Genomic DNA, 10,542 nt, shown 5'->3' with positions numbered 1-10,542 from the left:
GGCGGGCGGGCGTTGTGTGGTCACATACCTTCGACCACGAGCATTCACGTCTCACTTTTCAGCTCTTTCTTTGCTGCCTCTCATCACAGAGGGCATTACCCGTCTAAATCCTGCTGGTCACACCTCTTATTAAAGCCCGGGTTGTCCCACGCCGCCCCCCCCCCCACACACACACCCCCCCCCCTGCTCTTGGTATTCAGCCCAGGTCAGCAGATTTTCGGCCCGGCCCACGTGGCCCCCCTTTTTAATTTGCACCTGTTGTGCAGTTGTCGGGGAGGAGACAAAGATCATATTATAGAGATATGAACGGACTAATCTCCATCCTCCTGGGAGCGTGAACACTGAGATGTTATGATTATAGTTTCATTTCATGTCATGGACTGGTTTCATGGCTCTACTGGATCCATGTGGCTCTACTGGATCCATGTGGCTCTAGTGGATCCATGTGGTTCTAGTGGATCCATGTGGCTCTAGTGGATCCATGTGGTTCTTAGTCTGAAAGCTTCTTTCTGTTAAATCCTTCATTTTGCAGACGATGAGCTCGTTTACATCAGTAATATTTTCAAACTGTGCTGAAGACGTTTTACTTTTCTTATTCATGTTTTGGTGGATAAATTGTGGAGAACTTCCTGTTTTGTCTCTTTCTGAGCTCGGCTTGCTGTTTCCCCTCCCTTTACAGTCTTTATGCTAAGCTAGGCTATCTAGCTACAAACTATAGTGTTTCATCTATTCTTTCACCTCTAACAAAGTATGTACAGCGTAGTAGTAGTAGTAGTCATAACAGTAGTAGTAGTAGTAACAGTAGCAGCAGCGGTAGTATTACTAGTACTAGTAGTAGTAGTAGTAACAGTAGTAGTAGTAGTAGTAACAGTAGCAGCAACGGTAGTATTACTAGGAGTAGTAGTAGTAGTAGCAGCAGCAGTGGTAGTAATAATAATAGTAGTAGTAGTAGTGGTATTAGTTGTAGAAATAGTAGTAATTAGAGTGGAAGTAGTAGTAGTAACAGTAGCAGCAGTAGTAGTAGTACTAGTAGTAGTAGGAGTGGACATAGTAGTAGTAGTAGTAGTAGTACTCTGTCCCCTGGTTTAACCAGGTTTATGTTCAGTCATGGGACATTTACAGTCCTCAGTCCCCTGGGCTCTCAGACAGAAAAAAACTCCCAGTCCAGGAATGTGCTTCCTACTCCTTCTCCTCCTCTTCCTCCTCCTCCCTTTCCTGCTCCTCTTCCTCCTGGTCCTGGTCCAACATGGCCGTGGTCTAACATGGTCCGGTGTTTGTGTTTCAGTGTTAAACTATGAGAATGTGGAGACGGGTTCAGAGACCGATGAGGACGACAGGACTCTGGTCTCTGAGGAGAACGGCCTCGTTAACGGAGATGGAGGAGGAGGAAGAGGAGGAGAGAATGAAGAGCAGGAAGAGGAGGGCAGCCCTTTGGAGGCGTCGCCCCGGGTCGCCCACGCCCCCCTGTCCTACCGGGACCAGGAGGACTCAGAGGGTCCACAGGACCACCATCAGACCTGGAGACTCGGAGACGACCCCAACAGACACCTGAACGGCAGCGGTGAGTCAACAGAAGGCTGTATGTGTGTGTGTGTGTGTGTGTGTGTGTGTGTGTGTGTATATATGTATATATATATACATATATATATACTGTATATATATATAAAAAAGTCACCACTTCAAGACAAAAATCCTTAAAATACAAAATATTTATTTTTGAAAATGTCTTTATATATATATGTGATCTGTATAGGTTGGTTTTCTTTTATTTGAAATGAAATGAAGAAACAAGAGAAGAAGTGATTGTTCCTCCATCATGTCTCTCGAGGAAAGAAAACACACAAAGAGACTCCATTTTACTTTCTAATAAACAGCAACAGTAGAACAAGAGTAGAGCCCACAAACACAGAAGAAGAAATGTGTCCCAGTATTCCCAGCAGAGGAAATCACACAGTGTTACTGGTTTTCCAAACTTTATCTATATGAATGTAGGAATATACTTTTATTTGTGTATTATTATTAGGGCCCGAGCAACCGACAACGTCGCGCCAGCGAAGGCCCTATTGAAATTGTATGGGGTATTATTTTTCGTGATTTTTATTTTTGCACTTTGGGAGCATTTTTGGGGGACTTGCCATGCATGAAAACTCACCAAATTTTGAAGGTTTGTCAGGTCTGGTGAAAATAGCCATCTGAAAAAGGATGCATCTTTCTGTGTAAATAAATAGCTCTCTAGCGCCCCCTACAAATCGGACCGGTGACGCCCCTCGGCCAGTATGTCCGATTTACTTGAAATTCAACACACATGTCCAATTCCGCTAGATCTACAAAAAAGCCTCTCAGACCCCTAAGGTCCGCCGACTTAGATTTTCCGCCATTTTGAATTTAATGAAAAACACATTTTTGCAAGCTCCTCCTACATGCTGGGTCCGATTGCTACCAGATTTGCTGTGGATCATTATTGGATCTACGTCATCAAAAGTTATTTTGATATCTCTTTGCGTTTACAAGATATGGATCAATAAACTTTTTGGGGCGTGGCTTATATATCAATACACATAACTTCTCAACCGTTTGTCCTAAAATTACCAAATTTGCAGCATATGTACACATCGCATCCTGTAACATACCCTGAGATTTTTTTGCATTCAACCACTAGGGGGCGCTACAGTAAACCCGCTAAGTTATGCTTTTTGTCACTTTTTGCATTTTTCAGCCTTCGTACTTTAACAAACTCCTCCTAGAGAATTAATGCGATCAAGTTCAAATTTGGTCAGGATGCTCTTAAGACCTTTGTGATGAAAATGTATCAAAATTGTGAGTTTTCATCGAAGAACCTTGACGTGGCATGGTGGCCATTTTGCCTCATTCGGCATGAAAAAGGAAGTTGTTATAACTCCAAGGTACATTATTCAATCTGCACAAAACTTCCAATGCATGATGCTACTTCAAGCCTGAACATACTTCAGTGGAAAAAATGTCAATAACTCATAGCGCCGCCTACTGGCTAAAGGAAATGTCATATTTTATACTTTTATTTATTCCTCCTAGCCAGGTGAACTGATGAGTCTCAAATTTGGTAAGGATAGCCTTAAGACATTGATGCATCATCATGAATATTGTGAGTTTTCATTGAGCACTGTTGCCGTGGAGACGCATCATTCGCCATGAAAAAGGAAGCTGATGGTTTAGTGGCTTTGGATGGTCAAAAACTCAATGAACTTTGTACATGTGTCAAAGGTCATAGGAAGACAGTTTATATGGGTTTTTGGCTTGGCCGTTTTAAATTCCCTCTATAGCGCCCCCTACAATATTTCAAAAGAGCAGCCCCTGCGCTACATTTCAGCTACATGTATGAAACTTGGTAGGTACATGTATCATATGGAGACTTAAAAATAAGTCTCTTAGGACCATGCTCTAAACCGTACCGGAAGTCGGCCATTTTGATTTTTGTGTCATTTCTCCATCGATTTTGGCCTATTTCTGTCACGGTTTAGGCTTTGCCCCTTGTGTTCCTGTATTTCTGTATCTGTTTCCCCTAATTACACTCATCCTACTCACCTGCCCAGTCCACCCAGCTGCCTTCTATCTTCTCATCACCCAACACATATATATTCCCCTGCTTTCCCTGTTCTGGTTGTCAGATCGTCCTTGTTCGTTCCCCTGTCTGTTCCAGTATTGTGTCTCCCACGTGTTTGCTCGGTGCTCCAGCGTTTGCTCCTGGTTTGTACCTTTGCCTTGTTTTTTGTGATTTTGGATTTTTTGCCCGCTTCGTCGGAGCCGCTTTCAGTTTTTGTTTATGACCTTTTATATGACCAGTAAAGATTCCTACGTTTAAACTTCACCTCGTCTCCAGTGTCTGTGTCTACACTTGAGTCTCTGATCTGCCCCTCGGGCGTGACAATTTCTAGTCGCTATACTTTAACGAACTCCTCCTAGGGACTTCATCAGATCCACTTTAAATTTTGTCAGTACAATGTCAAGACAGTTGTGATTAAAAGTTATCTAAAGCTTTACGTTTGACAGAATGGCTTAGCCGTAGCGGGCGGCTACTTTACGTGATTCCCCATGAAAAAAGCTGATGTAACTCAGCTGGACCTGTTCCAACCGGTCCCAAACTTCTCATGCTTGATAACACTCATGGCCTGAGGATGTCTACAAGCTAATTTTCACAAGTACTCACAGCGCCACCTGCTGGCGAAAGGAAATCTGGATTTTGTGATAAACACCTCCAATTTACATGACTTTTACACAATGTGGTTTACATTTGACACAGAGCTACATGATGCATGTTTGCACGTGTTCTGTAGCGCCAGGCAGGAAGATACAGGAAGCATCGGACTATTTGCAAAGCATCATTTCCAGCATCAGGCGGTCCACGTGGGATTAAAAACGTCTCAATCACGGACACGCTGTCCGATGGTCGCGAACGCTCTCGGCCGCGCAGGCCGGAGTCCCACCGGCACCCCCGACGTGCGGGAGGATGCGAGGGCCCGTTCATCGCTGCTTGCAGCTTTAATTATTATTATTATTTTTACTATTATTATTATTATTATTATTATTGTTATGATTTGATTTGACAACATCCCACATGTGTCTCACAACATGTGGGATGTGTTCTTTCTTCAGAAGAAATTATTTATTATTTTATTATTTACTCCAGAAGTCTTTTTGTGTGTAAAATTACATATTTATTTATTCTCCTGTCTCCCCCCGAGGGTTAGGGTTCATGGGGGGAGATACCTCCTCCCTCGTCGTCCCTCTCTGTTGGTGTGGGGGAGGAAGAGGACGAGGAGGAAGAGGCAGAAGAGGAGGAAGAGTTAGAAGAGGAGGAGGAGGAGGTAGAAGAGGAGGAGGAAGAGGTAGAAGAGGAGGAGGAAGGAGAAGGAAGAGGAGGAGGAAATGGAGGAGAGGGAAGAGGAGGAGGAGAGGATGACTAAATATAAATATGTTCATTTAACAGACGACAGGAAAGACGAGTATGAAGCTGTCGGTCCAGAAGGAAACAGAACAGGTGAGAACAACATCATATATATACATACTATATATATATGTATATAATTACACACGTATACTCATGTTACATGATGTCAGCCCTGTTTTGTACATTTCTATGCTGATGATGAAGTGTTCTGTGTTCAGTCTCTGAACTCGACGACTTCTTCCTGAAACGTAAACATGAGGACAGAGACGGTCACCCGGCAACCATCGCAGAGTACCTGCAGCGCAGCGACACCGCCATCATTTACCCAGAAGCCCCGGAGGAGGTGACGCGACTGGGAACCCCCGAAGCCGTCGGTCAGGACGAGAGCGAGCACGGTGAGCCGAGTCAAAAAAAATATAAATATAAAAAAAATATATATATATCTTTATAGCCCTTTTATATATCGTTTCCTCTCTCCTCGCATGGTTTCCTCCATGCATCCCTGGTGGGAGGGACTAGGACGCAAGGAAAGGACCCAAGTGAGGGAAACGAGGATGCAATTAAGAGACTTGGGATGTACCCGTTATTGTTGATTGTCATAGTGTTCAACCAATCAGATCTTTAGTTTGACATGTCAGAGCTTTGTATGTGGCCTACAAGTAATTTAGTATTAACGTGCGGCGTGATTGGTCAGTCGACGAGCGTGAGTGGGACAGCGGTGGAGAAGCGTGGCACATGTTATGGCTAAGAATGCATTTTATTTGCGACTGAGCGTCTTGGTGTTTGGAGCTACGCTACGCTAACCTGAGGTGGCTAACCAAGGCAGCAACACAACACCATAGCACGGCAGGACACCTCTTAGGTTTTTGCGTTTCCCAGACCGCTTAGCCTGCTGGGCTACTACTGGCTCATTTGTTAGCCCTGGGCTCTGAAGCTAGCTAACGCTACGGAGACCACAGATATAGTGTCTACACACGTCAAACTGAAAACGGAACCGTCTGTGAATCAGCTTCCACCTTTGCTAATACCTGGACAAGGCTGTGGACTACGGGCTGGAGCACAATTGTCCACCAGATCTGCTATGGCTCCACTCACCTCTCCATCTGACGGTGTCAGCTGCGCACGCCTGGTTGATAAAATCACAGAGCTAGAAGGAAGAATATCCACGCTCTACAGGATCCAGGATGCCGAGAACCTCATGGACACCATCATCTTCGGTCCAGCACAAACCGACACAGCCAGCGTCCGTGTGCATGATTCCATCGCTTCCAGTCCTGCTGCTGCGGCCCCTCCTCCGGTCACAGCTCCTGAGGCTTCTTGGCTACGGCTCGGAGCTAAGCCTAAAGCCCTGGTCAGCTCCACTCCATCACATCACGAGCCCTGGACCCTGGTCTGTGCTCGCAGTAACCGGATAGGGAGACATCCCTCTCCTACACCCCATAACTTCGATGTCCAGCTGAAGAATGGATATGACGCCCTTGCCCTACACGACTTCCCTCCTCTGGCTAGGGACTCCCAGCTTCCTACACCATCCCAGCTGCCGCCTCAAGGGACCCACAGCCCCGGGAACCCCCGACATCCCTACGCCAGTCATTACTGAGCACTCCTCTCGCCCCAGGACACGCCGCTCCACACCAGCACTGCAGCGAGCTTCGGTCCCCTGTTCTCTCAGTCTTTGCTCGTCCACTCCACCACCACTTAAATCCTCGCTTCCATCCACGCGTATTACACACGCAGTGTTGTCGCCTCGTCCCCTCTTCGCCCCGACGACACTGATAGTCGGGGACTCAATAATCAGGAATACCCGTTTCTTCAACGCGACCACACACTGTTTCCCCGGAGCAACGGCTCAAGACATCCTGCTGAAACTGCCTGGCCTGCTGCACGCCCTCCTGTCTACCATTCGGCGAATTATCGTTCATGTGGGAATCAACGATACAGCCCTCCACCAGTCTGAGTTGACCAAGATTGATTTAAAAAATCTTCTACACTTTTTAAACAACTGTGGACTGTCTGCTTTTATCAGTGGTCCAACTCTCGGCCGTGGATCATAGCGGTTCAGCAGAGTCCTCAGCCTCCACACTTGGCTCCAGGCCGCCTGCAGGACCAACAACGTGAGCTTCATTGACAATTTTAATCTGTTTTGGGATCGCTCTTCCTCTTTTAAGAATGATGGTATTCATTTTAATAAGCTGGGGGTAGCCGCCTGCTAGCAGCTAATTTACAGCATGCTGTACACTCTTGTCCACATGACTGACTATTTACTTTCCACATACACGCCCCTTCTTCTTCTACGCTGCCACCTCAGAGCACAGTTTCCCGTGACTGCTCCCCCTCCTGGCCTTCCATGTCATCAACCCCTTCAGCTGCAGCTCTCCCCATTCAGACTATTGTGACAGAGAGGCTGCCCCGTTCACACTGCATTCACAAAGCCATAAACAAAAACAACCTCAGCTACATCCATCCAAGTGATGTTCACATCGGTTCCCAGCACAAGTTCGTCATCTACAACCCCACTTCTGTCAATTCCATCCCGTCTCTGTGGACCCAGCACCGGCATACAACCACTCCCTCATTACGTCATCATACCAAACAGCACGTGAATGCAGCCAACCTCAGAACCCTCCCCAAAACCTCACAACCAACCACAAAACACTCCATGAAGCTTGCTCTGTTCAACACCCGGTCACTAAGCAACAAAAGCCCAATCATCAATGAATTCATCACTGACAACAACCTTGATATCCTTTGTCTCACTGAAACTTGGCAAAAACACCTGGATTACTAGGGACTCAATCAAACCACCCCAACTGGATATCATTACCTGGATAAACCACGCCCTGATGGCTGCGGTGGAGGAATTGCCGCTCTTCACCGCCAACACATCAAAACCAGCCTGACTAACATCGAAAGTCCGCCCTCATTTGAACAGCTCTCATTCAAACTCTCTGGTCCTAAACCCCTGGTCATTGCAATTATCTACCGCTCCCCCAAAGCCAACCCTGCCTTCCTCTCCGACCTATCTGAATTCCTCACCCAGCTCTGCTCCGTGCTGTTCTAACCACACGGGCCAGGTCCCTCCGGTTCTCTGCTGTGCAGCTGGCATACCACACAGTAAAGCACTGACACAGGATGCTTTCAATCACACTTCTGTAGAAGTTAACCAGAAGTGCAGGGGGCAGGCCAGCTTGTTTGAGCTTCCTCAGAAAGAAGAGCCTCTGCTGGGCTTTCTTCACCAGGTGTGATGTGTTCAGGGACCAAGTGAGGTCTTTAGTGATTTGGAACCCCAGGAATTTGATGCTGTCCACCCTCTCCACCTCCTCCCCACTTATGTAGAGTGGAGAGGGTGTGGTCTTCCTGGATCTCCTGAAGTCCACTACGACTTCTTTGGTCTTGGTGGTGTTCAGGACCAGGTTGATGTCCAAGCACCACTCAGCCAGATGTTGGATCTCCTGTCTGTAGTGTGTCTCGTCGTTGTTGGAGATGAGTCCCACCACAGTGGTGTCGTCAGCAAACTTCACTATTGTGTTGGAGGAATATGTGGCGGAGCAGTCCTGGGTGAAGAGGGCCGGGCTGAGCACACAGCCCTGCGGTGCACCAGTGTTCAGGATGGTGGTTGTTGATGTCAGGTTCCCTATCCTGACATTCTGTGGTCTGTTTGAGAGAAAGTCCAGAATCCATGAACAGAGTGATGTAGAAAGTCCAAGGTTTTTGAATTTATGCACCAGTTTCTGGGGGATGATGGTGTTGAAGGCAGAGCTGAAGTCAATGAAGTGCATCCTGACGTATGTGTTAGGGTGCTCCAGGTGAGACAGGGCCGTATGAAGAGTGATGGAGACCGCGTCCTCCGTAGACCTGTTTGCTCGGTATGCAAACTGGTGGCTATCCAGGTCTGCTGGGAGGACGTCCTTGATGTGCGATAGTATCATCCTCTCGAAGCATTTTGTGATGACTGGGGTCAGGGCGACTGGGCGGTAGTCGTTGAGGCAGGTGACTACAGTCTTTTTTGGGACAGGGACAATGGTGGTGGCTTTGAGGCAGGTGGGGACTGCAGCTTGTTGCAGGGAGAGGTTGAAGATGTGAGTGAAAACCTCTGCTAGCTGGTCGGCACAGGTCTTCAGTGTGCGGCCTGACACTTTGTCCGGTCCCGCTGCCTTGGTGATGTCGATCCTCCTCAGAGCGGACCTCACCTAGTGGTGCTGGAGGAAGAGTGTCTGCTCCTCCTTGGGCTGGGTCTTCTCAGCTGTTGCTCCGCTGTGCTGTCTATCAAAGCGGGCAAAGAAGCGGTTCAGGGTGTCGGGGAGTTCACTGTCCTGGTTGAGCAGTGGCTCCACTGAGAGAACATTATATTTCCCACAATTTAAGCTTCTGCATTTTCCAAATGCACTGGTATTATTCAAACGAATTGTTCGGTTCGTAAGCCTCGTACCGAACGGTTTAATACGAATACGTGTATTGTTACACCATAGAAACAAATAATAACCGTAGCTGTGGCGTCATCATGAGGTTATTAGGAGGTGGCTCAAGTGTAGAAGGACAGCTCAGAAGGCCCAGGTATGAAACATATATTATATTATATATATATAAGGACAGGCCCCCTGACTTGTGTCCTCTCCCCGTCTCTCTGCAGACCTGCTGTCCGGCTCACCTGACGACTTCTCCCAGCTGCTCACCTGTCCGTACTGCAACCGCGGCTACAAGCGTCTAACGTCTCTGAAGGAACACATCAAATACCGGCACGAGAAGAACGAGGAGAGCTTCACCTGTCCGCTGTGTGCCGACGCCTTCGTCCACCGGTCCCAGCTGGAGCGTCACATGACCACACACAAAGCTGTGACAGACCAGGTAAAACACACCTGTACACATTAGTAAACTTCATTTTTTCTTCTTCTTTAATAAAACGTGTCTCGTTCATCTCGTTAGTGGCTGTATTTAATCAGCTGTTACTTGAACTGAAAGTGGAACCGTTTGGATTCTAAATGAGCTAATAAAGACTTGTATGTTATTGAATTTCTCTTCATCATCTAAACACAGTTCAGGGTGTTAAACAGTTAAATACTAATCTAATAATAAGTTAAGTTAAAGACGTCCTGTCCACGGCTCCTCATCAACCACAACTCACATTAGAGTCTCAACCATTCAATTCTCTAATTCCACTGATCGTAATGAGATAAAGAGTTAAACCGTCTCTCTTCATAGCTGACCCCCCCCCCCCCAGCAGATGGTCTTTTCTCTGCTGCTTTAAATAATCCTAATCCTTAAATGACTTCTTTAAGAGCTTATTTATTTGTGTCCGTCCTCTGAGTTAAACTGTTAAAGAGACTGTTCCAATCATCATATTCATGATGTCACATCTGTTGATTTATTCACAATAACTTTTACTTTTTTATTACAACTTACAATAAGTGTATTCAACATAAGTATTCAAGAGAACTCCTAGTCACCAGAAGTCATACGTGCATCTCCTTTAAACAAGCATCGAAGAGCATATACCAGAGAAAATGTACAGAAACAAACTAGTATAAATACAATAAGTGCAACAAACTAGTATGAATACAATAAGTGCATCACACTAGTATGAATACAATAAGTGCAACAAACTAGTATGAATACAATAA

The 10,542-nt window shown here is 46.3% G+C and overlaps 1 protein-coding gene across 1 annotated transcript; it reads left to right on the top strand.

The window, feature by feature from the left end:
* Positions 1 to 1,005: 1,005 nt before the first annotated feature.
* On the top strand, positions 1,006 to 10,482 carry LOC116377448 (zinc finger E-box-binding homeobox 2-like). The gene is made up of 4 exons (XM_031839092.1): positions 1,006 to 1,561; positions 4,964 to 5,014; positions 5,143 to 5,319; positions 9,555 to 10,482. The coding sequence occupies exons 1-4, from the start codon at positions 1,108 to 1,110 to the stop codon at positions 9,791 to 9,793; spliced, it is 921 nt and encodes a 306-aa protein (XP_031694952.1). The 5' UTR covers positions 1,006 to 1,107; the 3' UTR covers positions 9,794 to 10,482.
* The last annotated feature ends 60 nt before the right edge of the window (positions 10,483 to 10,542 follow it).

This window comes from Anarrhichthys ocellatus, unplaced genomic scaffold (assembly GCF_004355925.1).
Source record: "Anarrhichthys ocellatus isolate YVR2014 unplaced genomic scaffold, GSC_Weel_1.0 scaffold1260, whole genome shotgun sequence".
In the NCBI taxonomy this organism is placed as follows: Eukaryota; Metazoa; Chordata; class Actinopteri; order Perciformes; family Anarhichadidae; genus Anarrhichthys; species Anarrhichthys ocellatus.
This window is presented reverse-complemented; position numbering and strand designations above follow the sequence as displayed.

Excerpts from the sequence above, each read along its gene's own strand:
- LOC116377448 (XM_031839092.1), top strand. The coding sequence starts at position 1,108 with ATGGGACATTTACAGTCCTCAGTCCCCTGGGCTCTCAGACAGAAAAAA. Across the intron at positions 5,015-5,142 it reads TCCAGAAGGAAACAGAACAG|TCTCTGAACTCGACGACTTC; the intron begins GTGAGAACAACA and ends TTCTGTGTTCAG. Across the intron at positions 5,320-9,554 it reads TCAGGACGAGAGCGAGCACG|ACCTGCTGTCCGGCTCACCT; the intron begins GTGAGCCGAGTC and ends GTCTCTCTGCAG.